This window comes from Peromyscus leucopus, chromosome X (genome assembly GCF_004664715.2).
Source record: "Peromyscus leucopus breed LL Stock chromosome X, UCI_PerLeu_2.1, whole genome shotgun sequence".
Taxonomy (NCBI): Eukaryota; Metazoa; Chordata; class Mammalia; order Rodentia; family Cricetidae; genus Peromyscus; species Peromyscus leucopus.
The window spans coordinates 83,551,526-83,576,952 of NC_051083.1; the positions used below are offsets into that span (position 1 = coordinate 83,551,526).

General features: G+C 33.5%; 1 protein-coding gene across 1 annotated transcript in view; it reads left to right on the forward strand.

Annotated features, from left to right (window-relative positions):
* The window catches only part of LOC114696996 (protein diaphanous homolog 2-like), a 761,266-nt gene that overhangs the window by 198,539 nt on the left and 537,300 nt on the right, over positions 1-25,427 (forward strand). Inside the window, 3 exon segments of the mRNA XM_037199207.1 lie at positions 21,481-21,555; positions 21,636-21,705; positions 25,041-25,177. Coding sequence (XP_037055102.1) covers positions 21,481-21,555; positions 21,636-21,705; positions 25,041-25,177 — 282 coding nt within the window.

Genomic DNA, 25,427 nt, shown 5'->3' on the forward strand with positions numbered 1-25,427 from the left:
ACAAGTCTCAAAAGTAAATACAAGACTATGGCAAAGACTGGAAGGGAGGCCTAAACAAAAGTCTCCTATTATCCCAACATATCAATTTTCCTTCCTAAAATTATGAATAAATTTGTTGTCATGAATATATTTTATGTTTCACATTTACAGTCTAAATATGATTTCTGCCTGCACTGTAACATTGGTGGTATACTATGTGTTTATATCACACAGCTAAATAAGTTCTGAAGGTGCAGGGTAGTGTCTTCCCCCATTTAGAACCCACAGTAAAGATTAACATTGATTTTTAAGTAAAGTCTATAGAAGTGCTGTGGACAATACAGTTATTTCATGTTACTAACACTTTGTACATTAAAGAAGAATCATTTTATTACTTTGAAGTGTCAGTATGCACTCCATACTATACTATGGAATATACTTCCTATTTCCACAAGGTTAAACCCACCATAAACCATGCAACTTCGTTCTCTAGTTATTTTCAGTTTTAAAAGGCTTAACATCCCTCTCAGAAAGTAACAAATAAGCAAACAAACCAACACAGCAAACAACAGATTAATCTTCCTACTGGATAGAAACAAATATGTAAATAAAATCAATGAAGCAACAATAAAAAGGAAGTCGGCATTAGAATAAACCAAGAATCATAATAAAGTATATGAATTATGTTATACAGATAAACAGTACATGCAAAAACAAATCACTTTGAGTACAGTGTATTGTGTAACAGTTAAATAGTCCTTGAAATTAGGGATCACTGAGAGTCATCCTTTTAATCTCCTGTGGTTTTTATAGCAATCATCACAAAGACAGTTGTTTAAAACAATAAAAATTTAGTCTCTCACAGTTAAAGTAGACAGAGGTTTCATTCAGCTTCCTACAAGACCCTAGAGGAAGCTCTTTTTTGGCCTATTTCAGCTCCTAGATTACCTTGGCTTGTTGCAGCCTGAGTCTAGCTTTTGCTTCTTTTATCACATGATTTCTTTATTCTTGGACCACTTGTCTGTCTTTTATAAGGACATGAGTTAGGCTTACTCCAGTAGAAAAGTTATTTTAATCTTTATTTTATATCTAGAAGCATCCTGTTTTCAAATAAAGTCATATTCTGACGTCCTAAGTGGATAATGTTTAATCCACCAGAATTTTGCGAAGAGACATTAGCCTTAAATCAATTAAAACAACAAAATAAACCTGAATGATTTCCAGGAAATGGCATTAACTAGCTCAGAAAAGCTGGAAAATATAAAACTTTGTCACTTTAGCCTCCTTAATTGTATTTTGCTGGATTTGTTCTTCTTATAAAAATGTTTTTTTGTAGTAACAAATTATGAGAGCTAGATTTTTATATGATTGAGTTACACTGGAATACTAGTGAGATTTCATTTTTGCTCCTTAAGCTCTCACTTTCCTCAGTCTTCTAAGTTTGTGTACTTTCTTTGCACCTCAGTTACTCCATAGACAATGAGATTGAAAGCTTCCAGTAGAAACCTGTGTGTTCTACATTCTTCTTTCCAATCTTATTAACTTGGCTGTTCAAATTAGCTTCATGTCTAGAAATTATTTTATAAAGGTTGGTAACTGTTTCTCTACTGAGTTAGAATTTTTTTAAACCATTAAATATTTATTGAATTTGATTAACACAAATAATTTGTAAGACTTTTTTATGTTATGAATGTTTATTTGCATGTGTATACTTGTGGGTGTCTGGTGAAAGTAGAGGCCCAAGAGTGTGTCAGAGCTGCTTGGACTAGATTTTGAGCTGTCGTCCAGGTGCTGGCCACCAAACCCGAGTCCTCTGCAAAAGGAGCAAGTGATAACATCTGAACCATCTCTCCACCCACCAGACTTTTGTTTTGTGTGTGACAAAGTGTCATTATATTACCCTGGCTGGCCTGGCACTTACTATGCACATGAGGTTGGGCTCAAACTCACAGAGGAAAGCATGTACCACCATGTTTGGCACCTATTTCCCAGAATTTCTTTCTTTAAATGTTGAAGTACATTATGCAATAAAGTACATTTTAATACTCTATCACATAATTTATTGAACCTGATGTTCAAAAGAACCCCAGATATTTTTTTCTCTCATGGCTGATTCCCATTCTTACCATGGTTATAAATGCTTTCTTTGTGTTCAGAACCTAGTTTTGTTTTTTTTTTAAAACCACGCCAAGTTTTACTACATATTCTTACATCACGTTCATTTTTTAATATTAAGTGGAATAATGAATTTCATATTTATATATTATTTAATTACTCAAATGATAAAATGCTTAACAAGTGATTCAGTTCTATTATTTTCTGTTAAATACAATGTTGAAAAATTTCTTTTATCAGCTATAATTAGCTTATGATCTCACAAATCTTCCTCTTACTGTGCATTCCATCATTATGTATATTCTGTTGTGTTTATTTGTATCTGCCTATGTTTTATAATAGTTTTATGCTCTTATGTCTGCTTTTCTTATTTAAATTTTACTTTCCTCTGGGGAAGTGACACATTTGTCCTCTTATTTGTTTCATGATGTCTCATGCTGTAAAATTTATGTACAAAAATGTGTGATTTGATGTGGCTATTGACCCATCAGTAACAATATCTGCTTCTTAAGCAGGGATAAAGAATTTTCATTAATCTGGTACTATTTTGTGACCATGAATTTTTAGCTATAATCAGAGTAAGAGAAGTAAGAAAATGAAGGTAACTTCTCCCACATATGAATGGAAACTGTTGGTTTGATTGATCCATATTCATAAGCTGCAGACAGCATTGCGTGCTTTACACAATAGTCTTTCTGTAGTTTCACAGTGGCTTAATGAAATACAATGTTTATAATTCTAACACGCTAAAAGTCCTTGTGCTTCAGCAGTAAAAGGAATCATCTGCCATCACAACTTGATTAGAGTTTGTGCATATCATGGTCTCTATGATTTAGAAGAAGTCTGTTACTTACAGATTTGTATTTACATGCCCTTGCTGGAATTTATATAAGGAAGCAATGTCTAATGGGAAGTGACCTGTGAGTTTGGAGCATTTTCCACCAGTCAACCAATTATAGGATGCACAAATATTTGGCAATATATTTCATGAAGAACCAGCACTAACTGGACTCAGTGGGATATATCGTTTAAAAAAGAAGGCATGTAGTTTGGAGGAGAAGGGTGCTGGAAGAAGTCAGAGAAGGGAAATGAGAGGTGGATGTGATCAAAAGACATTGTATACATGTCTGAAATTCTAAAAGAAGAATTAAAATTCTTTTAAAAATAGCATCCTAGAATTGTGATTGAATAGAATGATTTTCGTAGTTTTTATGGAAATGGCCTTGTAACTTGAGGGATATGTTAGCATGCTTGGAAACTTTTCTTCTGTTTTGTTTAGTATCTGAATTTCTGCCAAACCCAAGGCAAAATGGTTATGCTCACTTCCTGTGACTATAGCTTCCTCAGTAAATGTTTTAACACGTGTGAAAAAGTAAAAAAAAAAAATCATTTTGAGTTTATAGATGTGCAGTTGTTTGTGTTATCTCTGGAGTTTTTTTTCCTTGATAGTTCTTTCATTTCAATTTAAACACATTTTCTAGCATATTATGCATTTAACATAATCATTGTAATGAAAATAGCTGAATCTTGACAGTAGTACAAATTAGCAATAGAAGTATTTTCTCAATTATGAGTGTTAATAACTATTTAAATAGCCTGTATTAAACTTATTAAAAGCTTGGCAATGAAGCCAACACTACTTAGAGAATTAATATAAAGGTAAGTACAGATCAGTACTCTTAGAATGCTTTATTGAGAGCTACCTATGAAAAATGAAATAATAAAGGCAATGTTTTATGATGTAGAAATGGGAACAGGACTTAAAAATGTAAGCACAGCTCAGAAGGCAGCATTATTAGTACTATTTACAAAGCAGGATTTTAATATTTTTGTTTAGAATTTGTTTGCTTGAAGTTTCTAGTACCTAAGTTATTTGAGAATATTAGTAGTATTTTTCCACACAGAATAGAAAATGCCACGGTCTTTGCAGTTATGTCAACTTCTATTAAAATTGTGGTCAACCTTATCAATTAGTATCAAACACATACAAGTTATTTTGACAAAATGAACTTAAATTTTAAGAAATCTTAAATTTTTAACTATGTACTATTTGCTTAAAATGCATTTTTTTTGCTTAGGCACATTCAACATTATACCTCATAATAGAAGGAAACCAAATCTTTGTGTGTTACATTAATTTTAAAAGGAAATCGGCACACCCAATGCTGAGCAAGTCTTTGAAGTATTGTTTTTTTGGGTATACTGTGATATATATTATGATAAATAGTGACTTTTGTGTTTGCACTTGTTTTTATTTTTATATGACATGTGGCTATGCCATCAAGGTCACAGGTGTTTTTCATTTAAGTGATATGTGAATGTACATAATAAATAATATTAATATATAATATAATATACAATATAATCATAACATATAATAATCTAAAATAGTTAGAGAATGTGATTCATTTCCAAAAGTCTGGTCCATTGTGACCTAATGATCTGAGTGAAAATTCTTTGTACTGGAGATTTGTGGGTAGCAAACTATTACCAGACAGAATTTTTATTTGACAAATGATTATATATTCATTATTTAAAGGGGGAGACATTCTTCCTAATTTTGAACTTGAGAATTTTATTTTGTGGTTCTTTTAGAATGAGAGATACTGTACAACACAATTGAATAAATTTTCATAAAACACAGAGGATCTCTATGAATGAATGTTCTTTTCCCACATGGAGCCAAGGTCATTATGTTTCTACACATACCTATATTGATAGTACTTCTTTGCAGGGTTCATGCATTTTAACCTCCTTAGGTGTATTCTATTTCAGAAATGCTCCAGAGACTGTCTCCCGGGCATATCTATCATACAACTTGACTTTTGATAGGAGTTGTATACCTGACAATTCACAATTAAAATGCCAGCTAACATTTACGAGCCAAGTATTCTGTGTGGTCTGTTGAAAGGAGATCTATGTGCACTAGAAACAGTATTTGCTCTGTGATTCCCGCTGTTTGATGTTAGATAATGAACAGTTAATTTGGGGGAGATTTCCCACCTATTCCAGGGATATAGGTGCATAGCCCTTCACATCAGACAGTTTCAACCTGAAAACCTTGTGTTGAGATGGAATCCATACAGGCAGAATGTAGAAAGAGCATAATGTTACAGTGTTCTTTTGATATAAAAGAGCTTCAGGTAAGGTAGTTTAGTAGCCTACGTCATGGATTTGGTTTTAAAGCCTTCTTTTATTCCAAATGACTGCACATCTAGATGTTCGATTTCTTTTGTAAAATCGAGTATTGCTGGTAATATTCAGATTGCCTCACATTCTCCCTATTTTCAGTAATATATCCTTTGGTATTAAGTAGAAATCTAGTTGTGTATGTGTGTTTCTGACTGTGGTGTGTGTGTGTGTGTGTGTGTGTGTGTGTGTCTTGTGTGTGGTATGTTTTAATATTGTACCTTTTTTGATGTCAGCTTCCTAATGAGTTTCTTTGAGACCCATTCTTAAATCTGTTTATCTGTTTTTTTCAATATTCATGTATCTAAAGGTAGTAAAGACTAAAGTGCTGTAAACAGATTTTCAAAAATATTATGTTATCATAAATTTCCCCATGTGAATTAATATTTGTCAAAGAATAAAGAACACCCTGAAATAAATCCAAATCTAAATCTGTATTAAACATTAATGAATTTTTCTTTCATATTGAAAATGGTTAAGACATTTGTAGTGTGTTAGAGCCCAGCATTATGAACATTGATTAAAATGGCATAATGCTTCTATTGTGAGTGGGCATCAATCTTGGGATAGTCTTTGATCTTAAGACACACTTTAAGTTTAAAAATATTCCTCTAGTTTACTTATTCATCATTACTTTGTTTTTGGAACAGAATGTAGGATGTGTTATGGTCAATCATTAGTGGGCCTTTATTAATTTAGTTATCTGCAATTATTTTTTCTAACTTATACTTGATAGATACTATTTGTATGTATTTATAGCATAGGTTTTGACATTTTAATACATGTATGCAATGTATAATGATCAGTTCAGAGTAATTGAAATATAAATCACTCCAAACACTTAACAATTTTTTTAGTGCTATGGACATTAAAAATTATCTCCATTAGCTATTATGAAGTACACAATTAATTGCCACTAATTGTTCTCTTCCTTTGCTATTGAACATTAGAAATCATTCATCACATTATATTCTAGTTGAACTTATTATTTTTGAATTATTTACAAGTAATAATAATTCACGTGCTGATTGCAATATTCACTTTTATGAGTTCTTTTTCCTTTCAAATGAACTGGGGTGTTAAAAATACACTGTTGTAGAAGAGTTGATTTTAGGAGCAAGAACCATTTCTGTATAGATTAGCATTTCAAATATGGACTGGACATTTCTTAGCCATCGACATGAAGAATTCTAGATAAATATGAATTACCAAACAGTTCTCTGCAGATTGAAGAACCTTGTTAGTTGCGTATTGTGATGGTATATATAAGCATGTTGCTGGGATTTTCAGATTGTGAGCTCACAACAGACTTGAAATCGCATGAAATTTGTTATTTTTAAAACAATTATTCAGTTTGTATTTTCAAAACAATTGAATGAATGAATATCTTTCATTGTGAAGAGTTCATTTATCCAATTATGGGTATGGATCTCAGCCTTGTATGCATGATCTGGAGTCATCTTATTTACTCTTCATTTTTTGATCACTCACAGAGCTTTTTTTCATTACTGAACTTTAGTTCAGTTCTTAGTCCTTTTGGAAAAAGACATTGAAAGAGGAAGAGGTTGGTCTTGAAAAAAAAAGAGGTCATTGAATTTAGTGAAAATTCAGTATAAATAATGAAAATAAGGTAAAATACAAAGACAATGAAGTAAGAAAGTTATCAGAAAGTGATGGAATATGACAGTCTGCAATAGCCTGGCTGAGTAGAGACCTCTGTAAGGTCAAATAAGCACTGTTATTCCCAAATTAAAAGCAAGTATTACATTTTCCCCAGATATTTTTCAGTACTTTTTCTATCAGACTAAGTATCAATATTTATTACACATATGAAATTAATTTTAAATGTCTGTATTTAATTAAGTCTCTGTCTTTTGATAATCTGTCTTTTGTAGTAAGAACTTTCTACTTTGAAGAAATATTATATTAATTAGTAAATAGAAAGGAAAATAGATTTTTTTGGTGTTCTGTTTTTTTATGGGGATGGTAGATGGGATAAACAGGTCCTGTTATGAGCCTCTTGCTGTAAGTTTCAAAAACTGAGTAGAATACTATGGGGTATTCTACTATTTATATTGTCTAAAGTTTCCCTTTCTGTCGTGATGGAACACAAAATGAATAATCAAAAGGAAGATATATTACCGATTTTGTTTTTTCATCTAAATATGGCCATTGGTGCATTTAAGAAATAATTTATATTATGAAATGAAAAAAAAAAACAGAAAAAATGCTATCAACTAGTTGTTTGGGGATTTATTCCTAGTCAGCCTGCTTCTTTCCCTCTTTCCCTCCTTCCCTCCTTCCCTCCTTCCTTCCTTCCTTCCTTTCTTCCTTTCTTCCTTCCTTCTCCCCTTCCCTCCCTCCCTCCCTCCCTCCCTGGTTCCATCCCTTCTTCCCTTTCATCTTTCTTTCTCTCCTTACATATACATCATACTTTATTTTGACTTTTAACTGTCCAAAATGAGAAGAAAAGTAGCTATTACACTTACTATAGTGTTATGAACCTATAACCCCAATACTCAGCCTAAGCAGGGGTATAATGCGTTGGAGACTTGCTCTGGCTACATTTATGAATTCTAGGCCAGCCTGACACCTTGTTTCATCAAACTGAGAATAGTATAGACATGGTAGCTCAGTGGTAAACTACTTATAAACCCTGTGCAAGGTTCTGGTTTTAATCTGCCCAGTACACACAAGCAAATGTCATTAGCATTTTGACAAAGGCTAATTAAATTGGAGTATTTATAGCATTACAATTCCTTTAGAAGATGTTTATTGTAAGTAAATTGGTTGCAACTCTGTGGGATTGGTCCCAGGTTTCGGCACCAAAAATGTAAGTAAATTGGTTGCAACAACTCTGGGGAAAGGTTGGCAGTCACGCAACACCTTGAGCTGCTTAGGACAGCTCAGATGGCTGGAACTACATGGAGACTGTTCAGCCCTGGAGAGCAAGGTATCCTGGATACCTAGAGCTTCTCAGAACAACAGCTCTGCCCTGAAGGTATCTAGGACACCTGGAGCTCTGAAGGCTGGAAATGCAAAGAAGCAGCCCAACCCTGGAAGGGAAATTTTTCTGACTTCTCTTAAAGGGGCTTTCTAACAGAGCTCTGCTTCTCTGGCCTAAGATATTCCATCACTCTGCAACAGGGTTAACCCCTGCAGAAATTTAGCAATCTCCTCTGGCTCCAGAGAAAAGTGTTACTTTTCAGCTCTCTCTTGTTTTGTCCACTGAGGAATGTCTCAGCAAAGATCTTCTGTTCAGCTCCTTGCTCTGTTCTTTCAGCTCTCGCTTGTTTTGTCCATTGGGGGACGTCTCAGCAAGGATCTTCTCTATGACAGTGAATGAAGATCTTCACACCCAAAACTCTTTTGAGAAAGATTTATTTGGGAAGGTGGAGTCCAGCTGCCTCTACCAGGGTAGAGAGAACAGCCTTTTTTTTTTAACTGACCCAGCAGGGTGATTTACACAGGAAGTCTAAGGGATGGAGTCAACCAGGGGTTGACTTGGGGCCCAGGATTCTACTGTCCTGTGCTGTAATTGGTTGGTTTCACAAGTCAGTTGGCCAAGGGCAGAGATATCTCTGATCTGACTGAGCCAAACTGTGTTTTTTTTTTTTTTTGCCCCGATTTGAGCCATCTTTCTCTAGTTCTGGGCTCCAGGGTCAGGGTGGTTTTCTGAGCCCCTTTCCCTACATTTATGTCTTGAGAGACTTATTACATAAAAATGTGTATCTTCCATAAGTTACTATACTTTTCAATTTTTCATTAAATTTAAAACAGCCCAGGTTGAATATACTAAAGGATAAGATCTCTTTCATACGTACTTCATATTATATTTAATCATGTAAAAATTCATGACATCATATGCTGGCTTTTTTTGTTAGCATATATTCATTGTACATCGATGGATTATTTCATTGTGACAGAAAAATAAAGAGTAGGTTTTGTTTAATAACTGACAATGCACATTTTAGGTTCCTGTTTGACTTAATGTGTTTTTCTAAATGATTTTAAATATTTGCTGTTTAAGATTGATTTGAAAAGTTTCATTTACATCACATGTGTTACAAAATTTATATTTGTCAAAGGTTAAAAAATTTCTCAGGATATCGAATACATAGTGGTGACTACAGTAAATATTAGTGTATTGTACTCTTGAAAATTGCCAAGTAAGTACATTTTTACTGTTTTTACCATAGGGCAAAGATGATGAGGATACGAGAAATGTATATGTTGTTACTCCACAGCTATATGAATGAGTCATGTGTGTACTATAAATATATACAGTTTTCATCACTTAAAATACAATGAATAAAAATGTATTTAACATATAGGTGCAGGAAAAAATTATATAAATTCCACAGTTTCTTTCTCAGTTTTACATAGATATATTTAAAATAAAAATATAAAGATTAACACAGAAAAGACAAAACTTCTTATCTTTGAAATTCATGTTCTTAGTAAGGGACATTTAATGTTGCAAAATCGACCCAAAAAGAGATTCCAAAGAAATGGTTCTCTTCAGACATGTGTGTAGACATCCTTTGCTAAAAATATCCGTGAACATTAATTTTTTTTATCTTTGTCTACATAGCAATCACCATATATAATGAGATATTAATTACATGTTTTTTTTTTTACATTGTACTTGGTAGGTGAGAAGAAAGTTTGCATTTCTGTTTTGTACTCATCAAAGAACAATTGTCCTTCAGCTTTCCTTCCCCTTCTTATACTGCAGGAAAATTCATTTACCACTTGTTTACTTCCTGGAAGAATCAGATAGCATAATATACAAATTGGGTTAGGAAAAGGGGGTATGAGCCTGTGTTTTGTGCTAATGCCATTGTTTCTCCTGATTGCATTCAAGGACTTATCTATAACAGATACACTCGGTCAACCCTTTTTCATTTTCAGGATTTGCAGATTAGGAATGTGATTTCTTGGAACAAATTTAATGGAACCAACAGAAATTGGATGTCCTGTGGAGTACATGATAGAATTTTAGCTGTATTACTTGGCTTCAGAAAAAAACCAATATATTTTTTTTCTTGTGGAAGTTAACATTTTACTGTAAATTTGAATAGTTATATCAATAAGCCCTCAGATTTAGTAAGTTTTCTAACATAATTATAGTCACAATTGCAAACATTTCAAGATGTAAAATATTACTGGCTTTGGTATGAATATGTGAAATGTTCTTTACTCTTGCTTTTTCCCTATTTAGTATAAATTGAGAAGTCTATTTTCATTTTCATTCACACTTTAAGTAATTTACCCCATTATTGCTACAGGATACAACTTTGTATTATACTTTTATAACTTTTAAAGGCTAATGCAAAGGAAATTTTTTTTCCATGCCTAGCCTGTTGATATTTAAAATAGATATAGTTAAAGCTATTTCCTAGACTATCTCCAAAGTAATTTAGGCAGACTAAGAAATTGATTTTAATAAATAGGAAACTGTTCCTTAAGAGAAAATTTGTAGTTAAATTTGTTCTGTAAAGAGACTTTTGTGTGTATCTTGAGACATTGCAGTATTGTGTTATAGCAGTATGGAAGAGAAATTTGTTTTTATATAATATGATCAACCTGAAAAGGTGAACATTTTCTCCTCTTGAAAGTGTGTGAATCACATTGGACATAGCAGTATCTTGCCAGTGAGACTGATGGAGAGAATAAATGCAGCCAGAGAGAACGATTGGATGTCTTCTTTGGGAATTTCTAAGCAAATTGTAATCTATCACAGCATTCAAGTCAAAACCTCTGAGAGGCAAAGCTGGAAAATTGACACATTCAACCTTTTTGTGAATCAGGTGAAATAAGCGGTCAGCAAGTGTCAAGCTTCAAAGCTTATGCACAAATGCCTGGAAATGGCAGCATTGCATCAAAGAGGTATATTATAATTGGTCAGAGATAGTTCACGCATTAATCTATGAAAATGAATCATTTCAAGGACTTCAAATGCCTAGTTCTATTGTGTTTGCTTTCATGTAGACAAAATGAATGCATATAAATGTTTTTATTTTATTTAAACACAGTTAAAGCCATATGCATTTTGCTGTTGTATTCTTTTTATTCTAACATTTTTTTTTCGATGGTTGAACATATTGATAGCTGAACAAAACATCCTTTAAAGTTGGTGAAACAATGAATTTTACCTTCACTAGTGTTTGGAGATACTTATCTATGAAGTAAACATACAATATTGTTTTGTTAGGTTATACAGTAGTCTTATTTATTTACATGGATCGCATTTTCTTTATTCAAGTACATATAACCTAGATTTAGTTATAATTGCATTGATGAACATTACATCAGGAACATTGGTATTAAAATGCGATGGTTTTGTCTAAAAATTAGACAACATTTACAATATTGTTCTAGGTTTCTTAAACTGCTTGAATTAATTGTTTCATTGTGTTAGAATTTTTACCCATTTTCTGATTCCCCAAGAAACTGTGAAGTATCAATCATTTTATTTGCTGTTCTGGTGATTTGGGTTGTAGTATGAGATTCCACATGGGATTAGAGCACCGTTAGAAATCAAATTCTTTGTACAGAACAATAACCCTCTCTACTAGCCTTTAGCACTGCACAAACAGTGGTAAACGGATGACATGACTGATATTGCACTCCTTCACATGAGACCAATTGCTTTTACATCTTATGGGACTTAGTGTAGCACTTCTAATTTTAGCATTAACTCCATTGAAAGGTTGCTATAAATCTATAGAATCTATTCAATTTGAGCATGTGATCACTGTGTTGTTTCATATTTGTGCATGTGTATAATAGACTCCTCTCCACCAAGTATTAAGATTATATTTGCCATAAATGCAACGAGTTAATTCTGAGCACAAATATCTAATTCTGAATAAAATATTGAAGTTTTATGAAGCTGACAGATTGTTCTTTATGTAGATCTGGAAAAGAACAAAATTTCATTCCCTCCTCTAGTAGAATAACTAGATTTATACAGTTTTTCTCATTTTGATATGCCCTGGAGAACTAGATATGGGAGAATCTTGCTTCCTCTTAGATTTAGTGTTAAATGAATTCTTTTATTCTTACGTTCAATGTAAAGTTTTCTTTTCTTTGATCATTGATCATGTTGATCAATATAAGTGAGTACTTCAAAAATAGTGACATCAGAAGCTCAGGAAGCTTAGTATTATTTCCTGTTTTAAGCTTTAACATATTTTATTTTTAAATTAATATTTCATTAGTTTTTGAGAATTTATACATTGTATTTTGTTTATATTTACTCCAACTACTTCCCGATCTACTTTCCTTTCCATACACACCCAACTACATGTCTTCATTTTTATTTAAATCATTGAGTCTAATTTATATGGCCTATATATTCTTAGATGTGTGCCCTTCCATTGGGAGCACAATCCATATACCAGGAACTACACCAATAAAACAAACAAACAAAATAACTATCCTTTTCCAGTCATGTGTCAATTATCAATAGCCCCTGACCTAGGGGTAGTACTTCATGATCCTATTCCCTATTCCATGCTGGGAATTTGTCTACATTGAACTTGAACAGGTCCTGTGCATGCTGTCATAGCTGCTGTGAGTTCATATGTGTAGCTGTTTTACTGTGTATGGAAAACACCCTTTCATTGCAATCATTGACTGCTTCTGGCTCTTCCAGTCTTTCCAACTCTATTTTTACAACTATGATCTTTGAGCCTTGGGAGGAAAGAGTGTGATGTAAATGTCTTATTTAGGGCTGCACACGCCACAATCTCTTGTTCTCTGCCCCTTGATGAGTTGCAATTTTACGTGTTAATAATTTACTGTGAAAAGAAAACTTTAATAAAAAAAAAAAAAAAAAAAAAAAAAAAAAAAAAAAATTTACTGTGAAAAGAAACTTCTATGATGAGATTTGAGAGATGTATTTATCTATGGGTATAATAGTATCATTGGAAGTTGGCTTAATACTAAGTCCATTAAACATAGTAATAGAAGTAGGTTCTCCTCTAGGGCCTATGACCTGTCTAGTCACAGGTTCTTGATCCCAGTAATGGTGCCACTTATGGGATCCATATTGTGGAGTGGGCCTCTAATCAGAAAGTGGTTATTTTTTTCCCATGACATTTATGGTACTTTTGTACTAGAGATCATACCTTGCAAGCCCAGTAGTTATGATAGCTCACAATGTTCGTTTTTCTCCTTCTGTAGGGTGTATAGCACTTTCCAGGATTATGAAAGCTAGCTAGTAGCAATGAAGCTTCTAGATCAATACCTGTTTGGTTTTTTATTCTATGACTCATGAATGTTGTCTTCAGCAGTACACACCATCAAGTTCTGTAGGATAACCAAGAGCAATGGCAATAACATACATTCACAAAGACACACACCAGTATAATTTCCATGGCTTTATAGTGTGAACTGGTAGCACTAGGCATTTTCAGAATGGAATATACTAAAAGCTTTGAATAATAGCATAACTAATAATGTAATGTGAGCTCCAAATATTTAGTTTTGATCTCTTAGTTTTGAAATAATCAGCAGGTAAAATTTAGTGTGTGTGTATGTAGTCCTCTTACATATTTTGTAAGATTACTTTTCACTAAATGGTGAAAATTTGTATTAATATTTTTGAAATCCTTTATGTCTAAAACTAATACTATATTTTGGACTACTGGAGTCAAAGTACACTCAAAGTTTTGCTTTATAATATGTTAGAAAATAAATATTAACTCGATCTTGCTATCTTATATATATTTTCCATTTCATCGTTAGAAGTTGTGTGCAGATACTGTTCTCAATCCTGCATTAAATGAATATGGAAAATCAATTTCAACCTAGGTTGGTGGTTTTGGTTTGTAATCCCAGTTACTTAAGAGTCTCATGCAAGAGGAATGCAGATTTGTAGAAATACAAATACATACATATATGTGAAACTCAAACATATGTATGTATACATATATCCATAAAGAATGTAATACTTAGAATTAGAATCTACATCTATTGTACTATAAAATGAAGGCATTAAACTCTGTGTCCTCAATTATCACTACATGTGTGTACTCAGAGTACAGCCCATTGATAGATGGTGGAATGTTTTCTTAACTGTCAAATAAACTTTGGAAATAGTCTTTAAATTTTAACTTCTTCAGCAGCATGCCAGAATTTTCACTGTGTAATACCTACTGCCACTTTTTAGACATATGGTTATAATAATGTCTCAGGGCTACCAGCACCTAGGAAGCAGCAGCTGGAGCATCTTTGTGAGTTTAAGACCAGCTTGACCTATACACTGAATTCCAGGACAGCCAGGAAAACACAGAGAGACCCTGTCTCAAAAAACAAAAACAGTCCCCCAAACAATAACAAACAAACAAAAGCAATAAAAATTTAAACATATTTCCCGGCTTCTTTTTCATCTCTAATTGCACCTTCTTGATTACTTGTAGATTAAACGTCCTCCATGGGTTTCTATTGTCTTTCTTATTTTATTGGGTTCTATTGTGTCCTTTGAGAAGTTTCCACCAGAAGCAGCTTGGATGTGTTTCATGTAGCTGGTCAAGAGACCTCTTAATTTGAATCTTTCCTTGGTAAAAACAAAACAAAATTTAAAAAATGTTTCAATCCCTTTAACATATGTTTTTTTCTCCCACATTCTTGCTGATAAACTTCCTTACCTAAATCTTGAGTAAAAATTTCAGTTGGACTCTGGATCTCTTTCTTTAGCAGTACTTCATTGATTTCTTATGACACTCAGGATATTAAAAATCAATAATAACATGAATTATAAAATGCTCTACATAAACTTATGAACTAGGCTATATATAATGAAGGCATTTATATTATGTTTATAGATATACTCAATGTAGTTCTGTAGCAACCATGAATTCTTCCGTGAGATCTTTGTACAGCTGTTACCTAGATGTTAAATAAAAAAATTTGTACTGGTCCTGTTGAGTGTGGTATCTGGCAAGTTATGCTACTCTCATGTAAACTTGTGACTCAGAAAAAAGGAAGGAAAAAAATATGTTTCTAGATGGTTATGGAAGTTACAAAAGAATATTCTTATTTTTTTCTTTTTTTCAGTATTATTCTCTATTTTTATGTTGCTCACAAATTTATCGTCCACAGTGAATTGGAACTTCTTATATTATGGTTGAGATAGGATGGGGACATTTATGTCTTAAAGTGTAATAATACCTGAGTCAGATTTTAAATATAGTCATCAACTGTATTCTTGTGGTTCTACATTGCCCAATTAATATTCTTTAAGAGCTGCAATTTATAAATTTGTCAGTTTTATGTGCTTCAGCTGGATTGCTATCCTGGTTCTATGTCCTCTGTTAGTGAGAGTGTTTGTGCTTGGGAGGGTGTATATAGCAGTTTATAGTTCTGAGGTTACTTCTTAACAAACCTTTTCTATGCCAGTGGTTGTAAATTGACCTGTTGATGTAACCAACCGTTTTATTAAATAAGAAACACAGAAACAATGTAAAAGAGAAAGCCAAGAGGTCAGAGCTCAGAGCTAAAATCTCACCCTTACTCCTGCTGTCCCAGCTTACCGAAAGAGAGAGCTATTTCCTGTGTGTAAGTCGATTTTCCAGTCATTCTGCCTTCTCATTGGTTGTATACCCAAACACGTGACTGCCTCGTCACTGTCTGAATGTACAGCCCCCTAGGTCTTAAAGGCATATGTCTCCAATGCTGGCTGTATCCCTGAACACACAGAGATCTATGGGATTAAAGGCGTGTGCCACCACTGCCACACTCTGTCTATGGCTCTAATAGCTCTGACCCCCGGGCAACTTTATTTATTAACATACAATCAAAATCACATTTCAGTACAATTAGAATACCACCACATTTCCCCTTTTCTATTTTAATAAAAAGAAAAAAAGCAAAAGGTTATAACTAACAAAAGAAAAACTATATACAAAAGTACAATAACTATATACAATATATACAAGTAATAAATACCTAAACAGGTATTTGACAAATCAGAGAAAATAATTCCATTATCTATCCTATTTTTGTAAATCCAAGATGTATCTAATGCACTTTCTAGCCTAATTAATTTTCAACTATAACTAACTAATCTTCAACCATACCTAACTATTCTTCAACTCCCTCAGAGACCCAAGAAGGGAATAATATTAGCTAACAAAAATAAAAACAGGAAGTGCATGCAAGCAACTTCCAAAAAATTTGTGAGTTTACAGAAACAGCCAGCTGCCTTGAAACCACTCTGGATGTTGGATCATCTGGGCCATGGTGTCATCGGAGACCTTTCAGGGGGTCTTGGCTGGTGAAACCTGATGTATCTTAATTTGGAACAAATCCACAGCCTCTGGCTTTCTGTGGAAACAAAAGCAGAACCTCTTTTCCAAAGCAACATATCCTTAAATCCAAATTTTGAAGTCAAGGTACCTTTAAAATATACATTTTGGCATAACTCAACAGCTTTTGCAATCAAATGTTTTTCTTCAGTTATGAATATCAAAGACAGCATAATCCAGATTCTCTGTGTGGTAGCCATCTTTATGTGGCTTATTTTTTATATTACCTTGGTCTGTCAGATACTCTAGGCCTGTAGCCAATTTAAATGCACCAACAATGCTGAGAAACATTAGGTGACTGTCCAGGCTGCCAGCTGTCTTGGTCTACTTTTGCAAGATTCCCGAAAGTTGCTTGCATCCATCTACCATTTCTCAGGTACCATTATGTTCCTTCTCAGGTCCTTAATGTGGTTGAAAACTAGATAGTTGTAATTTCCTCAGTTATGATAAAAGATAAGTTAGATATAAAACCTTAAACTCACAAATATAAGATAGATAGGACATCTCCTTTAATATTGTAACTATAATTCTTGCTCGGTAATTGTTTTGTTATATGTAATTTTACCATGTTAAAGTTAAAACCTTCCTTTTTAAAAAAAGAAAAAAAGGGGAAGTGCTGTGGATATTGTTCTATATAAATAAAACACTGATGGCCAGTGACCAGGCAGGAAGTAGGTTGCCAGGCAGGAAGTAGGTGGGACAAGGAGAGAGGAGAATTCTGGGAAGCGGAAGGCTGAGGAGGGAGGCACTGCAGCCACCGCCAGGACAAGCAGCATGTAAAGACTCTGGTAAGCCACCAGCCACGTGGCAAGGTATATATTTATAAAAATGGGTTAATTTAAGATATAAGAACAGTTAGCAAGAAGCCTGCCATGGCCATACAGTTTATAAGTGATATAAGCTTCTGAGTGATTATTTTATAAGTGGATTGTGGGACTGCGGGGCTTTGGGAACCTGGAGAGAAGCCCATCAGCAACATTGACCAAGCACTAAAACTACTTTTAATCACATTAAAACATACTTTGCTGCCATCTCTCTTGCCCCATAGTTCTTGGGCAGCACCCCACAATTTGAATTATTAACACTTTCACAATGATGTTGCTGTTGGTTTGAGTTACATAATTACAGCAACACTAACTTCTGGTGTTACGGTTTAAAAAACAAACAAACAAACAAAAAATGCCCAGCTATGTAAACAACCCAACATTTTGTTTTAATTTAAACTGTTTCATCCTGTCTTTTTTGTCTTTGTTTTGTTGCATATGTATACCTACCTACTGCAATTAATGCACAGAGGTAATTTAGCTAAAGGCTACACAGTGTTTAATGCTTGGAAGAAAGACATTGTATTGGCAAGAAACAAAAAGGCAGGGAAATACTTACTGAGTTCCTGAGAATCATCAGGGTACATCATGATTAGTTCACCCTCAGCCGCAAACTCTTCTCCTGGTCCATTTCTACTTTAAGAACTCTGAAAGACTCTGACTAGGCTTTCTCTTCCCATTGACCAGATGCACCCACAGTTGAGAATTTGTACTCCATAGCTTTTAAGAAGTAAACTTGTCCTCTTACCCTTATGTTTCATGATTGTATCTTTTATTTGAGTAAAAATAATTTTCACTGAGTGAATACAAAATGCTCTTAACCATGCATTTTGAAGTAGTCTGGGATGTGTGGGTAACTGATTTAAAATGAACAAATATAAATCATTCTTTTCTGTCAAATAATTTCCTACAGAAGAAAGAAACAATCCTAATAATTTTAATAATATTGGCTGAAATATTGAATGAAATATGAGTAATATTTAGAATTTCAAAAACTTTTTTGAAGTGTTAAATTTGATGAAATTACTGATTTTCTTCTCAAATGTCAAGGCAGGTACTGAAGGCTGTATATATCGATTTGTTTGGACTGTGTTAAAGTTATTGTTCTATGATGATATTTGTAGGTTTCTCTCTGATAGATTAAATACAGCGTGTTTTACTTAGAACTGATGTCTTTTTATCTTTTTGTCACTACCCCACTGATTATTCAGTCTTTAGAGAAAATAGCTCATTGCAGTGGATCACTACATGCCTCAATGGAATAGTAGCTCATTGTAACTATTCATTACAATGCCATATTGATTTTTTCTTTTCATTATGAAAATTGAAGCCACATTAGTTTAAAATGAGCTTCCATATATATTGAGTATGTGATTGGTTCTGGATCTCAGCTATTTTAAATTATACCTTCTTCAATAATCTGATGACTGTCACTGATCATCTGATAGAATTATTGATTCTTACCATGCTGATATGTTCATTTTAGATATGGAATGGACAGTGTCTTAAGTTACTTTTTTATTGCTATGATAAGATACCATGATGATGACAACTTATGAAAAAAAGTTACTGGGGGTCTTACAGTTTCAGAGAATTAAAATCCATGCCCATCATGGCAGGGATCATGGTGGCATTCTAGCAGGCATGGTGATGGAGCAGTAGCTGAGAGCTTACATCTTGATCCAGAACACGAAGCACAGAGAGGTAACTGTGTAGCTAGAGTTTTCCTGCCTTGCCCACAGTCAGGACAAATCTCTGTCACTCGCCAGTCCCACAACTGCTCAGACCCAACCAAGTAAACACAGAGACCTATATTGCTTACAAACTGTATGGCCATGGCAGGCTTCTTGCTAACCGTTTTTACAGCTTGAATTAATCCATTTCCATAAATCTATACCTTGCCACATGGCTTGTGGCTTATTGGAGTCTTCACATGGTGCTTGTCATGGCAGTGACTGGCAGTGTCTCTCTGCCTCAGCCTTCCGCTTCCCAGAATTCTCCTCTCCCCTTGTCCCACCTACTTCCTGCCTGGCCACCGGCCAATCAGTGTTTTATTTATTGACCAATCAGAGCAATTTGACATACAGACCATCCCACAGCATAACTGGGAATGTTATGAGCTTTCAAACCCCATAGCCTGCCCCACTGTGACAGCCTTCATCCAATAAGCCATACCTCCTCATCCTTCTCAAACAGTTGCACCAATTAAGGATCAAGGTATTCAAATATATGAGGCTATGGAGGCCATTCTTATTAACAACCAGAGAAAATTTAAAGACTATGAAATGTAAATATACACATGATCTTAATATATGTAGTATCTTGCCAGTACATATACCATAGTGGTACATTGCTTGCCTAGCATGAATGAAGCCTAGTATTTTCTCCCCAGTGTTGTAACATTTCTGTATGTATGTAGGTAGTAGAGATTCTAATGATTATTTTACAAGCTTACAAAGTATTCATTTAGTTTTGTGAAATCCTTGGGATTGTCTATGCTTTGTGGTTACATGGTACTAAATTTAAATTAGTAAATATTTATTGTTTACAAATATGTCATATATTGTATGTAAGCTACTCTAATGGGGCAATGGACGATAGAGAAATGACTGAGGAAATATCCTGTCTTTATGGAATTTATAATCCAAATGAATCAGTAAGGTATATGATAAAAAACATGTCAGACATCAAGAGATAAGATTATGTGTAGAGGTTTTAAAGAAGAACCCATATTTGTTTGAAGATCTCCATGGGCTGGAGAGATAGTTAATAGTTTACAAATGGTCATTTGAAACTTTGAGGCTTTGAGAGATAATATTGTGGTTTCCTTTTTGGAAGAAAGAATAAATAAGCTAACAAAGGAAGTTCAGAGAGAACTCCAGGAATGCTCATTTGTATGATTCTCTTACCCAATGTTGTATAAATTCTCAGGCTGGAAAGGTATAGTGAGGCTTCATGAAAATATCAGGCTAAGGGATTATTGAGGTAATGCAGGTGAAATTTTGACTGAGGAATGTGGTTAAATGTTATTAGTCGGATATTTTAAATGTAAAATGAACAAAAAAAAATTAAACTACACAGAACCCCACTGAATTAAACCATGTTAAGATAATGGTAACTAGTAGTAAATTATGATTTTGTGTAAACAATGGAAAGGGCAGAGGGCCATTTAGAGGAAGCACTGTAGAAGAAAAGAAGGAGAAGAAGAGGAGGAGGAGGAGAGGGAGGAGGAGCAGAAGAGGAAGAAGGAGGACTAGGAGGAGAAGAAAAGGAGGAGGAAGAAGAGAGGTTCTGGAATATTCAAAACACAGCATTTAACATCTATAGAATTAGTCTTCTGATAATCCTTCTACTTATGTAATCTTCAGTGTTATGCTTAGGTAGCATCTTATCAAAGTTGTTTCCCTGGTTACATATTAAAAGCATTCTGGCCTTTCAGTTGTTTAGCAAAGGTTATTTTACTTCATTGCAACAAAGCACTGATGTTATATAATTAGTTACTTATTTATTATCTCTCTATTTTTAGGTAGTAGACTCCCTGAGGGTAAGGGCTCAGTTATGCTGCCCATTATATCTATATTATATACGTATGTGGTACCTTGTAGATATTCAACAGCTGTTTATGAAGTGAGCAGAATAAATGAAACGGTGAAAGACAATGGCAGGTCAAACAATTAAGCCAGTATTTCAAGTTTGAGGGACTCAAAGGGTAATGGTGTTACTAAGAGAATACTGAAGAGTGGAGGAGGAGATGATTTGGGGTAGTGGAAATAATGGAAGATAAACTTCGCTCATAAATTGTGGCTTAAGTATGTGAAGCTGGTGAACTATCTTATGCAGTGCAATATAGGGGCAAGGAAACCATGAAGATAGGTCTGGGATTTAGGTGATTATACTACAGTCATCCTCACAGTCAAGCCTTTAATCAGAAGGTAAAGAAATAACACATATAATTAGTAAGGACATATTATCATGTTTGAAAACAAAAAATTAATTTTAATATCAAATGTGCTAAATATATGAAGTTACTTATATATATTCTTTTCAATTCTTAGCTGGGTTAACAACTTTGGCCATGAAGGACTTGGACTTTTACTGGATGTCCTGGAAAAGCTTCTGGACAAAAAACAGTAAGAATAAACATTTAAAACCTTTCATACATGGGAAAAAATTTTAAGCACAATGTAATTTTTTTTTCTCACTGACTTAGGCAAGAAAATATCGACAAGAAGAATCAGTACAAACTCATTCAGTGCCTGAAAGCATTTATGAATAATAAGGTAAATGGTGTTTACTTATTCCTCTGTTACAAAAGGGGAGAGCTTGCTTGAGAGTATGAAAGTAAGAAAGAGATTAAACAGTAGGTATTTATTTAAGTTTTAATAATATGTTTATAATGCAGATCATTATGAGTTAACTCTAAGTCATTTTAAAAGTATATTTTACTTCACACAATATTGGCATATTTTGCAATTATGCCAACAATATTAGTTTAACACTCAAATTTGATGATATGTTTTTCCTTTTATGATATCATGGTTTATTTATTTTTAAATATTTATGTGTACCTGTTGCTATATTAATTTATGTGCAACACATTCATGCAGGTGCCCATTAAGGCTAGAAGGAATCAGATCCCCTAGAACTCAAGCTACCGGCTTAAGCTGCCTAATGTGGGTGCTGGGAATTGAACCTGGATTCTCTATATGAGGAGTATGTACTATTAACTGCTGAAGCATCTTTTAAACCCTAGTAGTATGCAGATTAAAATGTCATAAGTTGAATACCATTTCCATATGGAGAAAGAAGTTTTATTTTATTGAAAAGGAAAATTCAAGGATAGGGATAAGGTTCAACTAATTTGATAAGAATGTTATTTCATTTTCAATGATTTAACATGCATAAATGAAATCTGTAGAAAATAGCTTGCATTTTTGTATATGTTTGTACTGTTTGTACTATACAATAACTTTGACTAATTAATTTGCTTAATTACATTAATTACCTTTAGGTGGTATTTTAATATTCTCAAAATACTTAATAGAAATTAAGTAATTATAGTAACAACCAAGAACTTGCTAAATGTGAACTATAGCTATTAATAATCAATGCAACACTACTGTATATTTAAGTACTACACAAATACTTGTTCTTTGGTATATGCAATTATATATTACTATCTGTATCATATGCCCATATTAATCAGCAAATAGCACATGGTTGCTAATGAATTCCTTCGTCACATATACTTTTACTGCTATTTCTTGAAGTTTATTATCCTTTTACATTTAATCATGGGTATGTATGATGCACCAATATGTGCATTTGAAGGTCAGAGTACAATTTGAGAGAGTCACTTCTTTCCTTCTACCATGTAGGTCCCAGGGATCCAACTTTGGTTTCAGGCATTTTATCAAGTACCTTTATACTCTGAGCTATCTTGCTCACCCATTTAGATTTTTTTTTTTTTAGAAAAACTCCCATCAGTAATATTACAGAATTTCTCTTTTGTGCTTTTGGCCTTTAGATATCATACACCATAGGATCTAATGACGAACAGCAATACATTGTTTCTCCATAACTCAAGAAGGACCGCTTTCTGCAACTGATAAAAGTAGTAACATTATAGAAAGAGAACACAATACTAGAAATCAGAGATGAAGATCACATTTTGTCAGTCCTAAGCAGACAGGGCCTTTGAAAAATAACATAGCCTCTGGCTAATCAGTCTCCTCCTCTGTAAATTCAGCTATGGGAGCTTTTGTTCTACATTCTTATTGATTCATGTTGTCAGCTATCTTAGTTTTGTAGGATAACAACTAATTATAATTAAAATACTGACTAAAGAAAGTTATATTAGTAGGATTTCCTATATAGCCCTACTCCCACAGGAGAGACTCAGATATGTCAAGACTCACTTTCTTTTTCTTATATGTTTGTTAGTTTTGAAGAACATGATGGTTTAATTTAAATTATTCTATACTAAATGGGAATTTTTGTTAAGCTATTTTATGATTTGGATATATATATATATATATATATATATATATATATATACACTCAGCATGTGAATAAACAAATCCTTTAAATTATAGGCATGTGGAACAATGCATAAAACAGACATTCTGAATAGAAAGCACACAGTAGATATTCATTTTTAAGCTGGAATACATTTTCCAATTTCGAGGAAGATAAATAGTATCTGAAATGACGTTACTTACATCAGAAACTGTTATAAAAGTCTGCATGTTCCCTTATTTATTAAGGTCCACAGTAAAGTCATATTTAAGAAATTTAGCCTGTTCCTGGAGAGGGTGGCTCATGCCTTTAATCCCAGCACTTGGGAGGCAGAGGCAGGCTGATCTTTGTGTTTGAGGTTAGCCTGGTCTACAGAGTGACTTCCAGGAAAGGCTTCAAAAGCTACACAGAAAAACCCTGTCTTGGAAAACTAAAATAAAAAAAAAAGAAAAAGGAAAGAAGAGAAAAAGTTTAGCCTGGCCCCCTTTTCTCTTAGAATTTAAATTAAGACATTTCATGCTGTTTATATGTTTGATACTTTGCCAAATGTTATCTTGTAATGTTTCCCAATGAAATGTAATGTTGCCATAGAACTAACTGTAAAATGAAGCAAACTTTTAATGAGAAAATGAAAATATACTTTGTAAAACAAAGGTGAAAAGACAAGTATCTTACCATTAATTTTTGATTTGGAAATCTACCTATTGGCATTTGTGAATGCATGTGGATATTTACTGGATTCATGCCTAGAAAATAAGTGAAACTGGTATTTTCTTTGTCCTTCTGACTATTGTATGTAAGGAAACCCAAGTGCATGATGGTGTTGCTGCCTAAGAGATGATATAAAAAGGCAAGAAAATCAGAGAAAATCCATATCATTTATTTATTACTTTAACTAGCATATAGTATGCTTTTTATTTTAATTTGTTTCCTTTTATATACCAACCACAGTTCCCCCTCTCTCCCTTCCTCCTAGTTCCCCCACTTCCCCCCACTCTATCCCCCATCCACTCCTCAAAGAGGGTAAGGCCTCCAAAGGGGAGTCAACAAAGTCTGGCATACAAAGTTGAGGCAGGACCAACCCCCCACCCCTCCTTCATCAAAGCTGAGCAAGGTATCCTATCCTAGGTAATGAGCTCCAAAAAGCCAGTTTACATATAATATACTTGAAGCACTTTAGCATTTTTGTCACCTGTGTTTATTTTAATTTTTGATGCAAATATATTTGAAAACTTAACTACAAATTCCAGGCTTTCCTAAGGATACCTCACGACATAATAAAGTTGCTTTAACAATACATTCAGTATGTGTTTGATACGTTTTGTTTGTTAGAGAAATACTACTTTTTCCCATATTTCTTCTAAATATTTTTAAAAACTTTATTGAGGAATAATGGAAATCATTTTTATTCAAGCTACAAATTTTTAAAATGTAGTTATTTCAAATAAAATAAAAGTAAATAACTGCATTTGAGGAGGATTTACATAATCTAGCCCCTGTGAAGGTTTTTTTTTTTGAAATTTTTATTTATTTGGGGTTTATGTTAAATGAAAAATGTTTTCTATAGACATTTCAGTTTTATATGTTTGTTTTTTAGTTTGGACTGCAAAGGATTCTAGGAGATGAGAGGAGTCTTTTATTGTTGGCAAGAGCAATTGACCCTAAACAACCCAACATGATGACTGAAATATTAAAAATACTTTCTGCTATTTGCATTGTTGGGGAAGAAAACATGTAAGTATTGACATGTTCTATTTGTTGTGTTGAAAAATGACACCTGGGAAATTAGTGTCTTTTCTTTTTGATAACTTGCAGAAAAATAGAAGTAGGTTTTAGAACCTTTTTGGTTGACATCCTTATTTTGTTTTTATTTTACCTTTTTGTTTATTACATAATTAAATTTGTATAAATTAAGAGATTAATATAAAATAAATAAATGGAATTTTGTCTCACTGAAAATAACAGTCAATTGGAAATGTGTTAA